We start from the raw sequence: 23,342 nt of genomic DNA on the forward strand, positions 1-23,342 counted from the left end.
TTGGGATCAGTGGTTCATTTGTGACATTTTTTAGTCCTGGGATTAGTGCCTGATATGATAGCCACTTCTTGTGTACATAATGATCTCCTGCACGGCTGCGTCACTTGCAAAGCAAACAGTAGTATCTGGTATAACCCAATTGCATTCCAGTTGTCAACTCATTGAAAATATAACCGATTCGGAAGCTGATTTAATAATAAACAATATGATTGCGAAACGTATACTGTTTAGATGTAATAAACAGGAATAGACTTGTCTTAACAGGACATGGATCACCATATATGTAGCGGCAGAATGCAATACAAATGAATGAGAGACATTACGTATTGTGATTAAAACTATGCATGTTACAGAATATCTATGGGTGATAAAAAAAATCTTTTCATATTTGATTTCAGGATATTAAAATACATTAGAAACGCCTAAAAATTATTATATCACAAAACCTGTTTTTGTCAGTGTAATCAACATGCCAACAATGAGCGTAAGCAAGTAGATTTTCAAGGATAAAGTAGTGTGCGCTCTATCGGTCTAGATAAATAATTTTTGCATGTATGGAGAAATAAAAAACACAAGAAAGCTTCTTGCATGATTTCCTCCATAAATTGCGGCTTGTGCCTTGAAAGTTACTTTCTTCTTCGCTATGTAAATAACAATTACCGCACACAAATAGAATTGAAGGGCACAAGAGAAGAAGACGAACAACACAGTACAGTAAAACTACATTTCAACTACTTCAGTAAAATGATTTATTACTCATTGAAACAATTATCTCAAGCTCTTGAAGGCTGCAGAATCCTGAGGGGTGTCGTCATCGCTCTCAGATTCCCCATCCGACTCAAATGTATTGTCCGGAATATCATACAAACGTATCATCGGCTTATTCGGGTCTTTCATAATCAAATACTTGCCGTCTTTTTGTTTCATTACGATATCAATAATACATCTGAAAAATAATTTCGGTCAATAAAATCATTTTTGCTGTTTGTTGAAAATCTTACCTCAGAATCCCCCAGGCATTATCCATATTGAGGTTGATTTGAGTGGCAAATTCTGCGGGTTTATACTGTTGTGTTCCCAGTATTACGTGTTTGCTGCTATCTCTTACATGAGCACGGCTCACATAACTAAAGAAACGTTAATATGAGCAGTTGTAAAACTAACGCAAAGACTTACCCGAATTTAATTTGGTCGCTTCCGGCCAGCAAAGCCTGCACCGTCCACTTGGCCAATTTGCACGCATTATTCCTCAATTCATTTGCCAATACCGCTCCTCTTTGAATGTCCAATTTCTGGCGCCACTCCACCCCATTGGCTAGTTTGGAGTCCCACTCGTTCAAGGCTTTAATGGAGAGGAATTGAAGCTCCCCATTGGGGGACTGCACAACTGCATCATGTTCGCAACGCGCCACTAAAGTCTAAAATTAATTTCCCTACAAAACACTGAATTAAAACTATTAAAAAAACATACAATTCCACCTCCCAAGTCCCATTTCTTGTATCTATAAGCAACACTAGCGACTTCTCCTTCCTCTTCTTCAGATACAAACGGATTTGCCTCGTCAAACTTGTAGCGAGGCTCGTTTGGGCCGGATTTTAATACCTTTTTTTAAACGAAAGAGAGTTAAATTCGACTTGGAAACAGCATTTAAAATCTCACTTGCTGGCTGAAATTGTGGTTAATAAAAGTAGCTTCCAATGCAAGATTCCTTGGAGAGTTCAGAGAGTTGCCATCGTCCTGCGGTGGTTCTACAGAAGTTTCGTTTACGGTCAGCAAATCAAACTCCGTATTATCGCGCTTGTCGAAAAACAGTTTTTCCCCAATTTTCTCAATAACAATGTCCCAAGAGTAGTTGGACCTGGTGCAGCACATGATGGTAGCCAAAATAGCATCAGTGGCATAGACATTTCCTTCAGTTTTACTGAGTTTACGGATAGTTGGGTCGTCGGTCGTTGTGACCTAAATTGAACATAAATTGTAGATTGTGTTTTAAAATTAATAAGCAAACATACAGTGTGGAAGATGCGATTCACACTCTGCAAAGGTTTCTCATTTTTAACATTGACACGATCATAAGATTTGTCATAGTACTCCAATTCTCCACAGCAGACAATATCATCACCTGGATTAAGTTTTGTAATGAAACTTTTGGTATTAAAATATGTATAAATATAATTTGAAATGCAAGGGTGTTTCCACAGTTTTCAACTTACCTTCTTTAATGCTAGGCAGAGACAGTTTTCCCAATCTAGGAAAGTCCATCTCCTCAATAGTGCTCCAGTCTGGTTTGACAGTGACTGATGCATCTCTGATTTTGATTTGAGGCTAAAGAATAATAATATTAAAATCTTTTTTTTTAATTCTCTATAGCATGTTTTACATATTTCATTACATGAGCATAAATTATGCCAAAAATTATGGTAAAACATTTGGTGGTAATTTTTATCCAAGTAGTTTACTGTTAATTAGGGTTTCCACATTTAAAAAACTATATCTTTCATATAATAATTATAATAATAATAACAATAATAGTTGCTTTTTGAGATGAAAAGATGCACCATACTGTTAATTTGTACAAGGTGACAAACTGCCTAGTTCAAGTCCTGTTTATGATTTTGGGACAAAAACATGTTATGGCTACACATAAGTGGAAATAAATACTGTGTCACTCTACAAGGCCTGGCATGCCCCCTGTAAGGTTAGGTAATACTCACTCGCCCTTGTCCCCACCTCCTAACTTGACCTTTCTTATAATTGTCCCTAGCTTTGAGACCTTTCCCAAGGGATTGCATGCCTCCACTCTGCACATTACTACGACCCCCGCGTCCTCTCATATTCCTCTGGTTAGCCCTAAAACGCCCTCTTTGATATGGAGGCTTCTGCACACGAGTGGTATCCACCAAATGGAAAGTACTCTCATCTTCATCATGATAGTAAGCATATTGACTGCCAGAGCCGAATTGGGACGCATACTTGTCTGTGAAAAATGACATTAATGTGTAAGTTATATGAAATACTATGGTGTGATTTTTGACTCTCACTAGCATATTTCTTATCTTGAAACGCTGCTCCTGTCCAGTCACTAATTTTCCCCAAACGGTCACCTTTGCTAAAAGGTTGATAGGGCATATCTTTGAATTGGTCAGGCAACTCGCAAGGGCCCCAGCCGGCTGGGTTATCTTGGATCACCGGAGATGTAAAATGAGGCGCGTCGGCCCCTTGCTGGTTATCCGTCATGGTCATTGATATTTATTAACACGATACTATGGGGGATTTTAAAGGAAATTCCTGTTTTTAATCCGGTAAATGCAGAAATAAACGTGGAAAAGTTACTATCCGCATAAAAAATGGATTGACAAAAAAAGGAGATAGAGACTAAGAATGAATGACGTGACGGCAGCGTTATGCGTGACATATGATATTTATTACTGTCATTACTCGATGCTACAACATTTTGCACTGCTTAATGGAAACAGCTTGTATAAATGGGAATTTCATTACATATACATTTTACTTATCTAATGCCACTATGAATTGGCTTAACAATCTAGAACTAGATGTTACAGTGTTTTTTTTTCATTTTGATCACCCTTTTTGGCAAATCGGGAACTAATTCATGGCAGCGAGATCCGAGGGAGTAACGTAATATCTATATGTTATGTGTATGATGATTACGTCGGTTCATGACACTTCTCTAGTGGTAAATAACGTCATTCAATTCTAGGGCCAACTTTGCATCCAGTCCTAAATCGTTTAGTTTAGGTTTATTACAATTTATAAGAAGTTAATACACATAACACAAAATGATGACGCTTTTTCTGAGATCTGTTTTCATCCTTCTTCGTGTTTTTTCAAAAAGATTTCCACGTTCAATACAAAGAATATCGTTGTATATTTTAAGTCAATGAACATTTAGATAAAAAAATAACATGGAACATTTTTGAGCTATGGAAAACTGTAATAACGTGTGGAAATTGTCTACAATGTCTACAAATTACTATAGCTCTAAACAAAATCCTGAGAATATAATCCGTATACACCGCATCGTAACGAAAAATTCTAAACTCACATATGCCATTATTAACTAATGTCAATGTCAGGCAAAATTACAAATTACAACAAAATGGCGATTTTATGATGATGTTTGTTAGAAGTTTTGTTAATAATTTATTTTATTTTATTTTACGATGTCCGGAACACCATCAACTCGTCGAAATGGGGCCCAGAAAATCCGTCTAACAAGTAAGCAACACAGTCTCTAATTGTCTCTCATATACAAAAACGAGCAACGAAAAAAAAAAGTTAAATATCTCCCGTCAAACAATATGGCCTCAATTGAAGGGACCTCCCAAGTACACTTAATTTGTGATGTAATAATTCTAATTGCACGGTTCTTTTGCAGTTCTTTGCGCGAGGAATTTGGTCCGAAAAGATCTCTTTCGTAAGTGCCACATTGATCTTTACAGTCTAGGAAATGTATGTTAACATTGTTTAATGTTTCTTATAGGGCTTCCAGATCCATTTGCCAAGATATCGGTGGACGGAAGTGGTCAGTGTCACTCCACTGAAACAGTGAAAAATACATTAGATCCCAAGTGGAATTCACATTACGATTTGTATATTGGAAAGAGCGATAGTATTACAATCTCAGTATGGAACCACAGGAAAGTGCATAAAAGACAAGGAGGAGGGTTCTTGGGTTGTGTTCGTATTGTTAACTCTTTAGTGCAGAGATTAAAGGACACTGGATGTAAGTACATTTGATATTCCTTTCCAGTTGATCAGATCAATTATAAACTTTCTCGCCATAAGATGCATTAGGCTTTAATAAGTACACCTACTCAGGCCTTTGGAACTGAATTTTCTACATAGTTACAAATGTTACACTGGCAAATTTGAAATAACATGCAATAGAAAAATGAATAGTGAATGCTAATTAAATTGTCTTTTGATGCATTACTAGAGAAAGTGTTTCACTTAAGAAGTCATATTAATTGGGAGAACATTTGTAAAAAAATGGTAAAAAATCCTATATATTTCTTTGGCATGTTGTGCAATGAGGTTACTTTAAAGAAAGTGAAAGATTTTTTTTCTTTAAAAAGGTAGTTTTAATTATTGTCAAAAGTTTATTTTGTTATAAGAATTTTTAGCTTATTGTTATCTATCCCATATCATGTATTTCTTAGGTAATAAATTGTATATTTATTACCTCTTTATTACTTTTAATTTTAATGTACTAATTTGTTTTTGGAAATTTATTCTCCTTAATATTTCACTTTGAACTTGGTGCTCTCACTGATAAGAAGGTTCCTTTATAATCTCAGTTACATTGTGGAAACTAAACCCAATTAAAATACCTTTCTAGGGATTGTTGTGGTATCATTTTGAGGTAATACAGCCAAAATAGAATAAAATGTCCAATTCAAGTAGTTAAAATATATGTAACCGTTCATTATCTGTTATTACCTTTAAACCTTATTATTTATTAAAGTAATAGGCGTAAAATTAAATATGAAAGGCTCGTTCTTGCCAAGGATTTTTTAACCTGCAATTGGCATTGAACATAATAAATATGATTAGTATGGAAATTATATTTCCTTTTTTGCATATTTGTATTTTCCACCAATTTCTAGACCAATGCCTAGATCTATGCAAAGCCTCTCAAGATGATAGTGAGCCAGTCAAAGGCCAAATTATAATTTCCCTTCTCTCTCGTGATGGTCCTTGTGGTGGTACCCCTCTAGCAATTGTGAGTCCTTTGGGAGATATCCGAGGACCTATTAACAGTCCCTCCAATGAAAATGGCAATGTTGACATTACAAGTAATGGCTCTGAAAGCTCTAATGATTTGCCTCCTGGCTGGGAGGAAAGAAGGGCCTCTAATGGGAGGCCTTATTATGTGAACCACTTAACTAAGTCCACTCAGTGGGTTAGGCCACAGGCCAATGACAAAGTTGCAGTATCAAGGATAAGGATGGCAAATAATAATGAAAATGGAAATATTAATAATAATTCTAATGCTGATATTAGGTAAGTTTAAAATGTTTTGTATAAGGTTTATGTATAAGTGTCTATTTTGAAGAATTGAGGAGCCTACAAACAACAATCAAATTGATCTCGCTTTACCTTTGTCCCCGGGCACAAGTGCACCAGTAGCATGTCCTGTTGTGAGCCCACAGCATAAGGAACCTTCAATTCTCTCACCAATTGAACTTAGGGTTATACCTACAAGTTCAACTGGTACAACCCCAGTTCCTTCAACTACACCCTCAACAAGCAATGGCTCAGGTAGGTAATTTACTAACACCATCAACGTTACATATGTGAAAACAACCATAAATCAATTCATATTAAAATTATCTTACCAATCAAATATACTGCTTAATTTTTGAGTGAATACTTTGTCTTGATATAATGATGCAATACATTAGGAATAACATATTATAATGACTACATTACTAAAAAGGTAAAAAATTAGCTTATAACACTATTTTGAATATAGTAAAATCTGAATTCAAGAAACTTACTTAATGTAAGTATAAAACCTTTTTGTAGGAAATACGCTCTAATTTCTCTTTAAAGCTCTTGATGTGCCAGGTTCTTGCTGCAAGAGGCACAATTTTATTGTCCAATATGCCAGGTTGTACTGACATCTATTCAAGCGCTAGTATTCAGGGACTACATCCGCCTTTGTTCTACACTGGAGTCTCCCTTTTTAAAATGTTCTGTACATTTGATATTGTTTATCCATTTATTTTTTTAGCGGAAAAACTTAAAAAGGAGTTGTCATTTCTTTTTTAACTATTTTTAGTTTAAATATATGTAACAAATTTTTTTTATTATGTAGGTTCTATTACATCAGTAACATTGACTCCAACAACAAATGTAGTTACTCCTCAAAGATCAATGAATCGGAGACCCAGGAATGGCGAGGAGCGGAGGGATGGCAGTAGTAGAAGAAGAGGAAGGAATAGAAATGCTGTTTTAGCTTCACAGGTGGCTGCAGCTGTTGGGCAAGTTGTCTCCAATGGCTCTACTACTGTTGTGGCTAAATTAGACTTGCCTTCTGGTTATGGTGAGTTTTTCATTTATTTCAAGTCTTTTTAATTCCTTGAGTTTTTCTTCAGAATTGCGCACGACTCAACAAGGTCAAGTTTATTTTTATCATATCCCCACTGGAGTTTCCACATGGCATGATCCAAGGATTCCTAAAGACTTGACTCCCCTTAGTCTTGCGCTAGATCATCTAGGACCTCTGCCATCAGGTTGGGAGATGCGTCAGACGACCTCAGGGAGGGTAAGTTTGTTAATTGTCCATTTCTACAGGTTAATTATTGTTCTTTCCTACAGGTTTATTTTGTGGATCACAATAGTCGAACTACGCAGTTCACGGATCCTAGACTCAACTCTCACATTTTAAACAATATTCTGAAAAGAGTGGCTCCGCAGATTAGTCAACAGCAGCAGCCACAGCAAAATGGTCAGCCACAAGTAGGTGGTTCTGCAACTCCGGCTGCACATACCACATCGCCTAGTCGAGGGAATGGTGCAAATACATCTGTAGCTTTGCAAAATCCCGCTCCGGTGTCCCCTAGACCGAGGATCTATGAAGATTTGCCGCAGGTGACTGCGCAATAGACTCAATGGATTTTATAACTCGATATTTACAATCTGTTTCAGGGGTTGTTGAGCGAAAATGAGCATTTACCGAAGTATCGAAGAGATTTAGTCGCAAAGCTCAAGGTGCTTAGAGCGGAATTGACTGGTCTGCAGCCGCAAAGTGGCCATTGCCGATTAGAAGTATCGAGGCAAGAAGTTTTTGAGGAGAGTTACAGGTATGTCATCAAAGGAAAAGATAATAAATAGCTATGATACGCCAATTAATTAAGGTAATATGGTTATCCTAAGGCTTATCACATATTGTTACCCATTGAACGATGGGCATTGCGTATTGCGTTTTTCGCTATCGGTCACGCGATGATAATGATTTCGAAGATTAATTGTCTTCTAAAATTCTATATACCGCTCTGATTCAGTAGTTTACAACAAAGAATCCGTTTGAAGAAGTCAACTTGATGAAGTTGAAGGTCTATTGAGGCGTAACTCCTTGATCTGATGGGGCAATAGAGTATTGGTTCTAACATTCCGTTTCTCTTAGGCTTATAATGAAAATGCGACCCAAAGACATGCGCAAACGACTAATGGTTAAATTCCGTGGTGAAGAAGGTTTGGATTACGGCGGCGTAGCCCGAGAATGGCTTCATCTCCTCTCGAGAGAAATGTTGAATCCACAATATGGCTTATTCGAATACAGCCGAGACGACCATTACACGCTACAAATCAATCCAGATTCCGCGGTCAATCCCGAACATTTGTCCTACTTTCACTTTGTGGGAAGAATATTAGGAATTGCCGTGTTCCACAACCATCAGCTGGAAGGGGGATTTACGCTCCCGTTTTATAAGCAATTGCTGAATAAACCAATCACATTGCAAGATATAGAAGGAGTAGATCCTGAGCTACATAGAAGCCTTACGTGGATGCTGTAAGTGGATTTTATTTATTTATTTTTTATACAAAGATGTAAGGGTTTTTCTTTTACAAAAAAGGGAAAATAACATTGACGGCGTACTGGACACTACTTTTTCCGTCGAGAACAATAGTTTTGGTGTGGTAAAAGTGCATGAGCTGAAACCGAGCGGAGCCCAGATAGCAGTAACTGAAGACAACAAAAGGGAATATGTTAAACTTTACGTTAATTACCGGTAAATTCCTTTAAACTAACCTCTAGTCTAAAACTTATGCGTATTTTTCTCAAGGTTTATGAGGGGGATAGAACAGCAGTTCTTGGCGCTTCAAAAAGGGTTCACTGAGCTTATTCCCACAGCATCACTGAGACCCTTTGATGAAAGGGAGTTGGAGTTAGTTATCAGCGGAATTGGTATGGTATTTTTTTGTCTTTAAAAGCAAATTGAATGACGATTTGGGTATTTTACAGGTTCGATAGATATAACAGATTGGAGAGCGCACACGAGGCTGAAACATTGCACCCCAGAGACTCCGGTGGTGCAATGGTTTTGGCAGGCGGTTGAGTCATATTCTGAAGAAATGCGTGCTCGTCTTCTGCAGTTTGTAACTGGAAGCTCACGGGTTCCTCTTCAAGGTTTCAAGGCGTTACAAGGTTAGTTTTCCTTATATACGTTACTGTGAACTTCAATTTCAAATTTTCGTTCAACTTTAAATTTTCACCATTTTTTCAAGAATGTATGTAACACTATTTACCAGTTTTATTTTGAAGAATTTTGTTATATTATACGTCACTATTTAATTTAATTTTAGCTTTAAATATTATATTTTCAATATAATTTGCAAAAATCTAAACTGGCCAATAACCGATTTAAAACAAATTAAAAAGAACATTTTCATGATGATTTAATAAACCTAAAACTATTTAAAGTTCTGATTTAAACTTAAATAAAATATTGACGTTAATATTAATTTTTTTCATAATTTTCAGGTAGTACAGGCGCGGCTGGTCCTCGCTTGTTCACTATACATTGCATCGAAGCACCTCCACAAAATCTGCCCAAGGCGCATACTTGTTTTAATAGAATCGACGTCCCACCTTATGAATCTTATCAAGTGCTGTACGAAAAGTTGACGCAAGCCGTCGAGGAGACTTGCGGCTTTGCAGTTGAATGATTAATGTTCATCCGTCTTTTGAGCATTTTACCCTGGCAGAGTGGATGGTAAAAATAATAATCACCTATATCTAGAGATTTATCGTAGTAAGAAGACTGTTAAGTGCCTTTCACTTCCACGCCCTCGTCTCGTTTCACCGATAAGTGCCTATTCGCTAGTCAAAAATGTATCGTAATCCACTTATTTCGGCTTTCATCGTTAGAGGATTTACGGTTGATTTAATGTTGAATTGAACTTGTAAATTTTGGAAAGTTATGTTAGCATAGCTGCTTATTGGGAGTTTCGTTTAATGGATTTCTAAGATTTCCAAGAGGTTCAGTATGTCTCCTCAAATTTTCCGACTTCTTGGAATTAATTCAAGGCAACTGTTCGTTTAGGCAGCTTTAACCTCCTGACGGTCAAAATATTTTTTTTGTTGTGATTTGTAATTCGTTGAATTCGGTTGAGTTTTTAAGGCGATATTATTTATTAAAAGAGAAATGTAAATATTAAAAAAAGAAAAAATATATACCTTGAGAAATCTGCATTTTCTTAATATCATTAATATATGACTTTTGGACTATATGATATGATTTTATATGTATAATTATATGATATATACAGGGTGTTTCACAACTTATCTATAAAATTTTAGGGGTAGGTGGGTCATGAAAAACTAAGTCGATTTTGTAAGAAAATTTATTGGAAAATCCTTATAATTTCCGCGGAAAAAATTGTTGAAGTTTAACCATTGTATAACTGGACGACTGTAATGTTTACGTTTTTCTACAAAATCCCTTTTAGGTTCATCAACCTTACGTATAATTTATAGTTGGATCTCCCACGTGTCAACGGTTAGGAGCTGAAGACATAAGTGATCTGACTTAAGGGTTGTTTGGTTTTAAGCAATTATGACATCATAGATTCTTACTTTTCTATTGTCTTACGCTGATCCTATTTTACGCAGAGGCCATGTGTAAGTTCAGAAATAATACATAACATGCAATAAAACAGTTAGCAAAGTGAATTTAATTCACTTTGCTAACTGTTTTATTAATTGATCAAATGATGATGTTTTAATTCATTAGATATTTACCTTGCGTAACATTAGAGCAATTGCTCGAAATTTTGTCTACCTACACGCAAGCACATTTGGGCACGTCTCATCCAGTTTTCACGAACTAAAACGGATATTTCATGTCTATTTTGCTCTCGCAAATTATTAACAGCAGCTGTAATTCTTAAATGTAAATCCTCCATTGTATTCACCTCTTTTCGATAAACTTCATTTTTTTAAATATCCCCACAAGAAAAAGTCCAAAGGGGGGATTTAAATCAGGAGATCGTGGCGGCCAGGCTATAGATCCTCCTCGTCCAATCCATTGTGCATCTTGGATTTCATTCAGATATTCCCTCACAGCGTGCCTAAAATGAGGTGGAGCACCATCATACAGGAATCACATTCTTTGCCTTACGGTCAAGGGTACGTCTTCTAGGAGTTGGTACAAATCATTTCTCAAGAATTCAGATAATAATCGCCATCTATTCTATCGGGTAATATGAATGGTCCATTCAAGCTATCATCTACAATTCCTGCCCAAACATTCACAGAAAAGCGGTGCTGAAAATGATTCTTGTGAATGGCATGGGGATTTTCAATATCCCAAACATGTGTATTATGAATGTTGTGCATGTCATTTCGAGCAAATATCGCCTCACCCGTTACCAACACATCAGCAGTAAATCGCGGATTTCTACCATTTTGCTGAAGTAAAAATTCACAAAATGCCGCTCGTAGGGGATAATCTGCCGGTACCAAAGCTTGGACACGCTGAACGTGATGACAGTACAATTGGGCTTCGTGAATAATGCACTACACCGTTGATTGGGATACTCCTAACTGCTGTGTGATTTGCCTGGTATTTATTCGGGGATTTTCTTTCACCATGTTTAGGATTTCTTCTTCAGCTGCTGCTACGCGTTGTGGGTGTAATCGCCCAACACCTCTTCCACGAGTCGGTTGCAGATTTCCCGTCTCTCGCCCGCGTTGCACTACCACGATAAAAGTATTTGCCCTTGGCAATCGGTCTATCAGAAAATCGTTTTCTGTATAAAAGTGAAGCTGCAAAAGAATTTTGTTTTGCTTCCCCATAAATTAACACAATATCCACCAATTCTGAATTCCTATAAGCATAAGCCATTTTTAACGCAAATAAAATTTTTAACAACAAAATCTGTATTTACATCAACTTGGTTGGGTTTTTGTTTATTGAGAAGCTGTAGGTGTTTATTTTATGACTGCTGAAATAGCACTGTTTTCCACAACTTTCTCTGGGAGTCTGCAAGTTTCTTGCATTAACTTTCTTTTCTTCTGTTTGACCAATCGGAACACGCCCTAGATACGTTTCCACGAAATTTGGGTTCTAGTGCAATAATTTAAGAACCAAAAAAGGATGTTGTTTTTGACGTTAAACACATTGCCTTTACAAAAGACAGGATCAGTATACGACAATAGTTAAGTAACAATTTATGATGCCAAAATTGCTCACGCATGTAAGCTCGCTTCTTTTATTTCGGGTGAAACAAAAGTACCCTTAAGTAGGATCACCCATGTCTTCAGCTCCCAACTATTGACATGTGGCAGTTTCAACTATAAATTATAGATAAGATTGAGAGGGTATCCAATAAAATTCCATGGCGTACGTTAACCTATAACATTACAGTCGTCCAGTTATACAATAGTTAAACTTTAACAATTTTTTCCCAAAACATATTCTTACAAAATCGAATGAATTTTTCATGACCCACCTACCCCTAAAATTTTATAGATAAGTTGTGAATCATCCTGTATATATATATATATATATATATATATATATCTATATCATAATAATCAAAATACAAAATTTAGTCACCTTTTGATCAAGTTAACTCATGTTAGTTAACTGCCAAGAACAATTCCCTTTAGGTGTACTGCATAAAAATATTTTATACCCGATGCATAATGCATTATGTATAGTCTTAATTGAGAAATATTTTTGGCTGGCATATTTTTCTTTTGTTGTATCTATTCAACACAGCCCATAAATTGGTTGTAGTTCTTAATAACATTAGGTATTCTCACAATTTTATATTCCTTTTTATGTTTAGAGCATCTCCTGCATTGATTCAGATTGTTAATTGAATAAAATGTTGAGAGAAACGTATAAGGTTTATTATCTAACGAGCGAACTATGAAAATACTTCCATTATCTTCAAGCTGGTTTCAGCCCTTTAATTTTTGATATACAAATTGACATTCCGGTGGAAAAAAGCAATAACTAGAAAGTCGGTTTTCCATAATGGTACCATTAGCATGGAAACCTCTTTCAAGCAATACATATAGTTTGAAAAACTGTTTGTCCAAGCACTCGAGAACACAAATGATAACAAATTAAGAACATATTTGTTCTTAATTTGTATAGTATATTTATATTATTAATGGGAATGGTCGATTATTTTCACTCATGGTGTTGATAAACATTTACTCAAATGAAGCGATTTTTATATGCAACATTTGGCATTTTGACACTGTAAAGAAAAGCAGTTTTCGTTTCATATTTAAATATTGTTCACACTCTGCTTCAAAAGATAACACAAGGCCCCAGGAGGTTAAACAAGTGATGCATTTATATTGTATTTTTATTTTCACAAACATATTTTAGTACAATGTGTATACTTCTCCGGTTATTTCAAAGCCAATTTTGATAGTAAAATTAAAACATACATATCAAGATTTACATTATTTGTAATTTGTTGTCTCAAAGCAAGCTAACATATCAAAATATTCTAATAATTCGAGTTACGCGACAATTTTCTAAGTCGAAAATGCTCAGTTTTTTTTACGTATGTGTAAACTACTATTATTATTATTTGTTTAGTACAAGGCCAATCTTTGCGATATGTGCAAGAATACAATAATTTTAAGTGCTCCGGAAGCGATCTCGAGAGATAATAATTCTTTTTTCAAGAAACTATGCTTTAGGTCATTTTTCTATTATTTTAAAGGGACGTACTAAATGTGTTAAAAAGCAGAAATGTGATTTATTTTTAAGGCTGTAAATACGAGAAGTTTTTGGCACATTGAAAGCAATATTTTACTTTTTAAGTTATAATATAAGTCACTGTGTTCAACACCCGGTTAAATGATTCAGTTAAGTTATAATAGGCAGAAAAGCAAATTTATCAATATAATTGTTCGTATTGATGGTTAAAAATACTCTTTTTTATATAAACATATGTTTTTATTGTATATTTATCTTTAACTTCCAAGAAGGAATTTTGCTTTATTGTACATTATTGTAAAGTAGCATAGCACTGTACACATTTTTATTTTTCATATTTTGTATGTGGCATTGCATCCCATGCAAAGTCCGGTTGCAGGAGTCTACAAACTGATATGTAAGTTAAAGAAATAAACACATATCGCTTCAATTAAATCTTTTCATTTGTAGGAGTTATAATTCTTCAGTAATTAAAAATATATTATAAATTTGTATTTCGTCACATTGCAATATGAAGGATTTCAGTTGAATTTCGATTCATTTAGGACCTTTCATATTATAATGTCAAAATTTAACAATAAACGTCCAACGTACAATTCGCTACTATTTCTTCGCTCTAAGTTGACTTTGAAGATGTGACATAGTATATCGTTTCCTGGCCTGAAACTTCGAATCCTTTGATGCAAGTGGTCTAAATAAAATAGTCATTATTAGTGATGTTATGGAATTTAAAAAAAAATCATTAACTCGATGGATGATAATTACCTACCTCCAGGATTCATTAGAGTGTGGAGCCTTGGAACCATTTTTGTCTTCTACTACATATCTATTCACTAGAAATGAAGCTTTTGTGGCCTAAACAGCAAAAAATACAACCTTCACTTACATTTAACATACAACTTTTTTCTGTTATTCACATTTAATTCGTTGACATCTTCCAGCTTTCTTTTCGTAGTGCTTCTGGTGTTTAATGCTCGATTCTCGCTTGTTTCAAAATTCTTCTGTGCTATTGCCAAATTTTCCTTCTCTCTATATTTACTTGAATCCTTTTCTCCTAATCCATTTATCAATAATAATTTTGCTCTATTTTTCTCTTTCTAAACTCACCTTGTCGCGTCTTTCCTTCACTTTCGATTTTTTTGCGGCTCGTTCTTTGAAAAACTGTACTGCAAATTGATGAACGTGAAGAATCTGAAGATCTGCTGATTGCGGCTTGAATTCGAGACGATCTTCTACCTACAGAGAACGATTGTTTAAAAAGTTTCGTATTTCATGTTTAACTTACAAGAGTTGCTTTCAGTATCAAAGCTTCGAGAGAATCGGCTCGAATTTGAAGAGCTGGAAATAGATGAGCCTGGCGGGCAACTGTCAGTTCCCAATGTACCATTTTTTTTTAGTCTGTTCGATTTACCAAATTTTTCGTTATCTTTATTGCTGTCTGAAAAAAAAAAATACAAAATATTTGACGTGTCCTTTAGAACCCATTACCTTTTCTCTGTGACTCGCCCTCTTCGAAAGGCACTTTCGACGTACTTGAACCTAATACTAAGATAAATTATGCGGGTACAGCGAGATCATGTAACTTCTTACTTTTTTTCCGCTTGCTTTTTTTGGGATTTATAGTCAGGTGTTTGATGTCTTGTCTAGTTGCGGCTCTCTTAGATCTCGTGATTGGTTGACTTGAGAGTATTACGTCAGACTCGGAACTTGAGACTGAAGAAAGGTTGGTTTTAGTTTCACTTGTTTCATTGTTATCCTGAGGTTTTTTTTCAGGAATTTTGTCCTCAGGGCGTTGGATAATGTCAGTTGGAGTTGTGATGGCAGTTTCCGTCTCCCTGGTTAAATGTTTGAAGAAAAATAGTAAATTTAGTTAGATTAGTATGCAGACAGTCTCATTCAGCCTAAAATTATTGTTGAGGTTAGAAACTAACATAGCAATGATATTGCAACTTCGAGTGAACCCTTAAATAAATCACTTCAGGTTCTATAGACTGAACAGTTTGATTTCGATTATGTAAACAGAAAGGCGAGTTGCAATATGTACTTGCATATTGGGGACCTGCCCTACATATTTGGGGATTCCTTTAGCATCGTGAGGAGACGTATAAATTAATAAAATACTTTTTATTATACGAACAACTGATTTTACTTCTTTTCTTACCTGTCATCGTCAATTTCACCTTCAGACACTTCAATTCGCCTCTTCTTTCTCGGAACGTCTCCATCCTCTTCGGTAGACCCGTCATTAGTATCCTCTTCAATTATCGTGCTCCATCTCCTGGGCATTTCACTCACAGATTGCTTTACACTACTCGTACTGCCCTCATTAGAATGAATTGATACAATATTTAACGTGGATTTTTTAGACTGATTTTGCAACTTTCCTAGAAACTTCTGGATTTTCTTTTTTGTCGTTTTGTCCAAATCGTCCTACAAAGAAAATGTTGTGACTTAGAAATCACATAATAACACCACAATACCTTCTCAAGAATCATTTCCGCATTATTTACAAGCTCCCTTGCTGCCGGGGAATCGTTGGGGTCGACCTTTATGTGGTCCAGCACTTTAGAGAAATAAACGAGAAGGATGCTGGTCGGTTTGCAGGAAATTTCGTGCAATATCCTACGGGCTATTTCACTGTGAATGTGCAGTAAACCCTGAAGGAATGAGTAGAAAATCAACTGATATTTTTCTTATTTTTAAACCAAACTTACGCGAACTTCTTTGGAATCAGATAGCACACACATAAAATTAATCAAGTTGTCAACATCTACATTCGCCAAAGGGCTGGTCTCAGGTGCCTCAGCCAAATTATACAAAGTAGGAACTATTGCTTTAGCAACTACTTCCTTAGCGTTGGTAATTTGGTTTGTATACGCTTGAAGAACCATTCCAATTTTTTGTTGAAGATCTTCCTCTGGCAATCATTTACAAATTCAATAGTAAGTCAAAACAACTTTAGATTGGGCATAAATTTTGTTTACATGTTAATAATTAATATTTTGAAGTATAGGTCTTTAATTATCTTTAGAAATTGCTGCATTGCAAAGGTACATTGAAGAAATTAGACCTCAAATAGGGTTTGCAAGCCTGGAGTCCAAAATAAAAATCTATCGGTAAATTTAAACGTAAATATAGTTTCTACAAAGTTACTTGGAACACCATAAAAATTAATTCTCGCATTTAGCAGTAGTCGTTTTCTTTATCTTGTTATTTAGTTCCAATGTAAAATTTATCACATCACAATTTTAAAGCTAAAACCATTACTTTTGCTTAACATATTTCTACTTCGGATTTGCCAAGCTTGTTCTACGCTTTTATGGACAGCTTTCAATGGTTGATCTAGAGGTAAGTGAGCCTCAATAGGCAGTGTGTGAATTGGTGTATCCTGTTTTTGAAATTAGCAAATTTACAAAATTACTTCTATTCTTATTTGACGAAAATTGTAATCTGTACGCCCTTCTTTTTAATGGTTTCACGTTTATATGAAAGGTGATAATTAAAAATGTCCTGAAGTAGATGTCGCAATATCAGAGCCATGTCTCGATAAATTCACCTGTTAATGTATTGTTAATCAGATATTTGATAGTAAATAACAAATGGCTTAACCAACGCGGTAGTTCACTGTTTACTGCGATTTAAAAAAAATGATCACTCATTATTTCAAAGACAGAGAACCCTTGAATTAAGTGAATCACAACACCGAATTGCCCAATTATGTGTCCGCCATTGATAGCTTTTCCAGAGGTTAGAAACATTCATATTGCGTGTTAACACAAAAAAAGCAAAGCACTAAGCAAGCAAAAAGAATTTTACAAGGAAATTAACATATACCAATCAACTTGTAGGTCTTCGTAGATAATGCCACCCCAGTAGACCCTTAAAAATATAATAAACTTTATTTTAAAATAATGTAATATACACTCATTAGACAGGAGAACTAGTGAAAGTTAGAAAGAGATATACAAGATATATATGGAAGCAAACATGGCTCATTCCTATTAAAGCTTGAAACAAGACTAAAATTATCCTGATAATAATCAATGTGACACCAAACACTACTATATTGAATAACTTAAATTATTGCAAAAGCAAAGCAGAAAAATATGATTGAAAATGTGTATTAAAAATTCTTAATTTACTTACGCGTTGTGGGACTGTACCACCTGAGGACCAGCCTCATAATAACCATTGAGTCTATAGGAAAATTGCTCAGCATCAGTGTCAGTATGGATGTTATAGAAGCATCTCTTAAATCTTCGCACTGAAATTACATTAACGTTCCCAACTTATCTCATTGAGTAACCTAAAAACTCACCATTTCATCGTTGTCCAAAATATCGAGCAAAATATTTATAAAAGCATCCACTGTGAGCTGACGATCTATGGCCGAAATTGAGTCATCTTCTTCTGCCTCTTGGTTATAAAGACGCCTAGTACCGTTCATGGTTTTTGAAGCCAAATTCGAAACCTCAAATTCGAACAATTCAGTACCGAATAATCGAATTAAATCGGTCACCACGTGCACTGAGGCAACGAGCATTTTGAGGTGCACATTTGGTAAGACGCCAAAGGATAAAAGCTGTAGAGTTATATATTTAAATTAAGAAATAAAAATTAAAAAGTCTTACAGGAGCACACAACGTAATTAAATGTTTCTGTGCTAAATTTTTATCAAAGATGCAATAACAGGCCAAACACTGAAAGGCGCGCCAGCAAATTTCTATGTTTCGTTTAGTGATCAGCGGCATCAAGAACTCATCCCTGATAAAATTAGAAAATTTGTCACAATTCTACAAAGAAAAGCTTATAAAAAAACTTACCTATAGATTTGTAAGGTCTGCGGTAACGTCTGAAAGCGACCATATTGTAGAAGACTTATTAGTATGTCCAAACACCAACACAAGGTCTCTTGGTCGTCTTTAACCACTCGCGCCTGAGATTCAGGAACCTGTTCACTATGTACATTGTCGAATTTTGCCAATTCGTTCATTTTCGCTGCGATCTGCTCCGACAACTGTTGAGCTTTAATGTAATCTTTATTTTCCAAAACATCTTCCAAGTCTCCTTCTAAAGTCTTCAAATTAACCAATAGTCTGGCTCTCTGCAATATATTATCATAGATAATTTCCTTTAATTGATTTTAATCAAAAACTTACAATAAATTTTTTTTCTTGTAGATCTACTGCAGAAGGTTGTTCAAAGGCAGTTACAGGTTGCCAAATATCACTGATTATGTGGCAAATTTTCTGCGTTAAAGAATCAACATTGGGGTTGAGTTTCACGGCTATCTGGATTAGTTTGTTGAGCAATCGAGGCTGAAGTCGGCGTTCGAGTAATGTTTTCTGGATTAAATTGTCCAAGGCTTTCCTGCCGACCTAATGTTAACAAAAGGCAATATTAATTAAATATTAAAATAATAGCGCATAAACTGCCAACAAAAAATCGACAATGCATAATTTCTCAGAAACTGCTTGGCTTGGATTTACTGAAAAATTGGCCTGCATACTTAACTACATAAGAAACAGTCTTTTATAGCCTTTTTATGCTATGAATCTAAATTGAAATACTTCTGAGATACAACGCTCTGAAAATTGCGAATTATTATGTCAGATCGATTTTTTCTTTAGAAGTTTCGATGATTTGAAAGACAACTAGGCACATGGGTTTCATAAATGTAATACCAGCTTCAGCAGCATGGCAGAACAGCTCACAGGTTGATTGCTTGCGTCACACACTATACCGTGTTTTAATCATTCCAAATTTGTAGTTTCCCATTGGAAGATTCTCAAGGTTGTTTAAAATATGACAAAATTACAGAAATAACTACTCTCCGCTTTATAGAGATGTGAGGAGAAACTGATAATTAGTAAAATTGTTTTTATTATTCATTGACATTATTTGAAAATATTTCAAAACTAATGACACTTTGTTATTGGCACTTTTCCAATCGTGAGTCGCAAATTGAAACTATGTTATATACATATAAAATGGGAAAATATACACAATTAAAAAAACTCACTTCTTCCGATAAGTCGAGTTTTTCAGTAATGTCAAATAACTGGTACAGTATATAATGAAAGTCCAGTATCTCAAACTCGTCCATTCCCTCAAGATATTTCTTCTCAATTAAGCTGAAAACCAAACCCCAGATTAGCTCAAAAAAATTAAATTTCCAACAACAAGAAAACCTATTAATATAATCGCAAAACACAGCCAACTCTGGAATAATACGATCCAAATAGTCTTCCTCATGGCACAAGAACTTCACTAATATATTCCAATAAAAGACATTTTCGCTTCGTATATTATCTTGCGGTATTAATTTGGAGTCGTCCAGGTTCAGTTCTTCTATGAAACTTTCAACACTTTCAGTTCTAAAACCAACTTTACAGAAATAGCCCAAGAAAAGCATAAAATAGTTACTTGAGGAAAACATTCATTATTTGATTGCTAAGCTCTTCTGTCGTCTCTATGTCGCTCTCATCTGCGTCAAATTTGATGACTTCCAAGAACTTCAAATAAGATTTGTTTAGCTGCGTAAGCCATTTTGGTATTAAATACTCCAAAAAGCTCTTTTTCACGTAAGAATTAGTTTCCGAAAATCCACTTTTTAATATAAAGCGTCTGTGTGCAATTTTCAATCGCCTGATGCCTGTGATGGATATTAAAATATGGTGACATTTTTAGTTCTTTAACGAAAATTAATACCAATGTCCGCTAAATGTGAAAATGCTGCAAATCGGACGAGCCCACTTTTATCTCTGGTTGCTTCTTTAATTTTTGAAATAGTGAAACCATTTGGAGCCAGTCGTTTTACCACTTCTTTTCTTACCTACATATACCAATTAAAATTAAAAGATTATTAGGTTTAGTACACGCACCAGATGATTTGCATCTCTCAAGCATTTTACAAAACCTCGTATCACTGGACATCGTTCAACAGTCGGATTTTGCAGTCTGCTTAATGCAGATATTCCTTGCAATCTAACTGTAGCTTTTGCATCCTATAGGAACACACACATATAGACATTTTTATTTAGTTTTTAACTAAACAAACCTGCAAAGTTTGCAGCAAAACATTTTCAATATAATTTCCAATAGTGTCGTCCACTATAACATCATCTCCTATATGGTTAAACATTGAGTCAATAAAGCAACATGTATTCACTAGTAACCATTCGTTTTGGTGATCTTGCAGTAGCTAAAAACAAATGGAGATAGTTAAATTATGCCCCATTTGTATAGTATCAGGTTACATACATTAAATAAAAATTTTACAGATATGGTTAGCAGTGGATGAGCTAAACCTTGGTTTGGGCTGTTTTCGATTGTTACAATGTGACCCACAAAGTGGCCTAGGAATTCCAGCACTAGTTTGCAACATTCATTGTTGGAGTTAAGTGGAATAAGCCTTTGCAGGATCTTCAGTAGGATTCTTGAGAACTCATTTTTATCTAACTAAAAAAAAAAATATATTAATGACTAAGAATCAGATAATTCTGTTGGTACCAAATTAGATTAAATTAGATTAATTAAGAGTGGACATATAATTGCCTTTACACCGTAATTAACCATTATGATCCAACACCTATTACACTTCACCTAGTAGATTCATATTCTACTGTGTTGGTATTATATTCTGTTGGTTGGATTTGTATACCTCCTAGTTTCTGAAATCTTAGTGTCCCGGCAGCTAGATATTCATTCAAAATATGTCTGAAGGTTTCTTCATCTTACATGTATAATCTGCAATCAGTATTGTTTGCTAATCCAATCTTGTATATGTATGTTTTGTATCTAGCAGCTCTTGAATGTATGCCTATAGACCAGACATGAGCAGTCATTCTAGAAGGGTTCTGGTTTTTTGACCCTCCATTGAATAATGGTATTCCTTGTTCTGCATTTTAGTATGCTATGGACTGGCTCTCATCAAGTGAACTCAACAGCTGCCACCTTTTTAGTAAGAAAACTAGCGGTTTTCTTGCACTCTAAACTTCTCTGACCGGAAATCTATACTAGGGTTAAACGATTGTTTTTACCTATTAGATGATTGAGCATATTTCGGATGTGCACTATAATTCTTCGCAAGTACATACTTGGAATAGCATACCTGAGATCTAATTCACTCTAGAGTTTTGAAACCGCTGGTTAACCAGAAATAGTTAGTTTTATTCTGGTATTGATCACATCACATTCACTGTGGAAGCCATATTTTGTGGCATTTTAAACAGGGTATTTAATGTGAATGTACCAGTCGATATCATTTCAGTGGCAAATATCATAAAGAAAGATCATGAGAAACATCCTCAAGTATATGTTGAAATAACAGCATGCCTTAATAAATGAATAGTAAGTAGCAAATGGTTTAATCAACCACTGCCATTTACAAGTCAATAAGACTGCTAGTTTTTTTTTGATGATACCATTGGATTTGATAGGATTTGACAATCATAGCAGAACCCAAATAATATTAATTTTAGTGGGCACCTATGTTAGATTTTCAGATGCAAAACCTTTCTAAAAAGGGAAAGACGTAATGCATTATGGAAAGACCAGCATATTTGGGTTAAATTCATCAAAAACAGATCTCCAATTTTTTTTTAAGAAAAAAGGAAGGTATTCATTTTGTTTAGATAGAAATACCAGTCCGCCCTTGTTTCCAGCTTGATTTGAGTCCTTAGCACAGGCAAGTTCCTCAGTGTTATATTGTCTATGTTGTCTCGTTTGCACCCTGTGCCGTTTGGAGAATTAAGAAAGAAATTGTTGAAAGCTCATTTAATGTCAAGGAATATTTCTAGAGCAATGCTCTTATTACTGTAGTATTGGTATATGGTAGGGTATGGGATTTTCTCATTTTCTAGTGAATTGCTTTAATTTTTTCTGAGATTGAGTTGCTACATAATTGTTATATTTTTCGAGACTATGAAGTTCTAAAATTTAGTGCTACACACTGCTAAAAGCTAATAAACACCACATGACGTACATAAATTAATCTTACCGATTTGTAAACTTTCTCAAATTGTTTCAAACACTTTTGATGATTGAATCGTCCATTCTGTGCATTGCCTATAATCGTCAAAATTGTAGTTTCCGGGTTTTTAATAGATTTATCCATAGTTTTGTCGCAAATAAGTTACATTAAAAAATTGATTTTCGGGTTAAATTAGTTTAAACCTGAAATAAACATTTATAAAAATGTGTAAGATTATGGGAAGCTGTCGCTAACCACCAACTAACAGTAAACAAAGCTGAAAGTAAAACAACGGATCAGTTATTTGTAAAGGATATATGATCCAAATTGAATGTTATCTCTTTTTAAAAAGGTCAGTTATAATAAGTTGAGCAAGGAAAGAGATACTTTATGCACTGACGTGTTTAAATTAATGGTTGCCAATATGACAAGAGGTGATACTAACTTTTCCAATTTAAAAATTATTTTTTCAACTTTAATCGTTCTCGAGTCAAAAGAGAATTATTTTAATGCTAAATCGATGTTTTTCTAATTGCTTATTGATTAGAAAAAGTTGAATTGGTTTAATAGGTGTATGAACTTATATTTTATTTCTCCACAAAATCCAAATTCTCCATTCTCGACGCAAGATAGGATAGTGTAG

The 23,342-nt window shown here is 34.9% G+C and overlaps 4 protein-coding genes across 5 annotated transcripts in view; 2 read left to right on the forward strand and 2 right to left on the reverse strand.

The window, feature by feature from the left end:
• The window catches only part of sturkopf (lipid droplet associated hydrolase sturkopf), a 79,859-nt gene that overhangs the window by 54,591 nt on the left and 1,926 nt on the right, over window positions 1–23,342 (forward strand). The gene's annotated exons all lie outside the window — the stretch shown is intronic.
• Window positions 726–3,378, reverse strand: eIF3d1 (eukaryotic translation initiation factor 3 subunit d1). The gene is made up of 9 exons (XM_066402209.1): window positions 3,043–3,378; window positions 2,716–2,978; window positions 2,215–2,326; window positions 2,014–2,123; window positions 1,661–1,960; window positions 1,472–1,603; window positions 1,177–1,418; window positions 1,002–1,127; window positions 726–946 (listed from the first exon to the last, which is right to left on the reverse strand). The coding sequence occupies exons 1-9, from the start codon at window positions 3,242–3,244 to the stop codon at window positions 769–771; spliced, it is 1,665 nt and encodes a 554-aa protein (XP_066258306.1). The 5' UTR covers window positions 3,245–3,378; the 3' UTR covers window positions 726–768.
• Window positions 4,098–10,162, forward strand: Smurf (SMAD specific E3 ubiquitin protein ligase). Its single transcript, XM_066402291.1, has 14 exons — window positions 4,098–4,243; window positions 4,404–4,442; window positions 4,509–4,751; window positions 5,635–6,031; window positions 6,084–6,289; window positions 6,849–7,076; window positions 7,129–7,298; window positions 7,352–7,624; window positions 7,682–7,836; window positions 8,160–8,546; window positions 8,611–8,766; window positions 8,821–8,942; window positions 9,000–9,182; window positions 9,519–10,162. The coding sequence occupies exons 1-14, from the start codon at window positions 4,189–4,191 to the stop codon at window positions 9,701–9,703; spliced, it is 2,799 nt and encodes a 932-aa protein (XP_066258388.1). The 5' UTR covers window positions 4,098–4,188; the 3' UTR covers window positions 9,704–10,162.
• On the reverse strand, window positions 13,354–22,958 carry LOC136416873 (condensin complex subunit 3-like). 2 transcript variants are annotated; one of them, XM_066402275.1, is made up of 24 exons: window positions 22,727–22,958; window positions 20,989–21,186; window positions 20,786–20,929; window positions 20,610–20,732; window positions 20,437–20,560; window positions 20,152–20,380; window positions 19,917–20,102; window positions 19,748–19,859; window positions 18,885–19,103; window positions 18,549–18,829; window positions 18,357–18,489; window positions 18,044–18,307; window positions 17,872–17,989; window positions 17,560–17,604; window positions 16,440–16,642; window positions 16,206–16,382; window positions 15,887–16,155; window positions 15,316–15,560; window positions 15,214–15,270; window positions 15,011–15,163; window positions 14,833–14,961; window positions 14,612–14,779; window positions 14,495–14,558; window positions 13,354–14,416 (listed from the first exon to the last, which is right to left on the reverse strand). In XM_066402275.1, exons 1-24 carry the CDS (start codon window positions 22,841–22,843, stop codon window positions 14,329–14,331), a joined length of 3,846 nt encoding a protein of 1,281 aa, XP_066258372.1. In that variant the 5' UTR covers window positions 22,844–22,958; the 3' UTR covers window positions 13,354–14,328. The 2 variants fall into 2 exon arrangements, with proteins under 2 accessions (XP_066258372.1, XP_066258373.1); XM_066402276.1 differs by lacking the exon at window positions 17,560–17,604.

This window comes from Euwallacea similis, chromosome 25, assembly GCF_039881205.1.
Source record: "Euwallacea similis isolate ESF13 chromosome 25, ESF131.1, whole genome shotgun sequence".
Classification (NCBI taxonomy): Eukaryota; Metazoa; Arthropoda; class Insecta; order Coleoptera; family Curculionidae; genus Euwallacea; species Euwallacea similis.

Excerpts from the sequence above, each read along its gene's own strand:
- LOC136416873 (XM_066402275.1), bottom strand. The coding sequence starts at position 22,843 with ATGGATAAATCTATTAAAAACCCGGAAACTACAATTTTGACGATTATA. Across the intron at positions 20,103-20,151 it reads ATAATGAATGTTTTCCTCAA|AACTGAAAGTGTTGAAAGTT; the intron begins GTAACTATTTTA and ends AGTTGGTTTTAG. Across the intron at positions 17,605-17,871 it reads GTGGTACAGTCCCACAACGC|GGTCTACTGGGGTGGCATTA; the intron begins GTAAGTAAATTA and ends TATATTTTTAAG.
- eIF3d1 (XM_066402209.1), bottom strand. The coding sequence starts at position 3,244 with ATGACCATGACGGATAACCAGCAAGGGGCCGACGCGCCTCATTTTACA. Across the intron at positions 2,124-2,214 it reads TCTGCCTAGCATTAAAGAAG|GTGATGATATTGTCTGCTGT; the intron begins GTAAGTTGAAAA and ends AACTTAATCCAG. Across the intron at positions 1,961-2,013 it reads TGAATCGCATCTTCCACACT|GTCACAACGACCGACGACCC; the intron begins GTATGTTTGCTT and ends TGTTCAATTTAG.
- Smurf (XM_066402291.1), top strand. The coding sequence starts at position 4,189 with ATGTCCGGAACACCATCAACTCGTCGAAATGGGGCCCAGAAAATCCGT. Across the intron at positions 6,032-6,083 it reads AATTCTAATGCTGATATTAG|AATTGAGGAGCCTACAAACA; the intron begins GTAAGTTTAAAA and ends TCTATTTTGAAG. Across the intron at positions 7,299-7,351 it reads GTCAGACGACCTCAGGGAGG|GTTTATTTTGTGGATCACAA; the intron begins GTAAGTTTGTTA and ends TCTTTCCTACAG.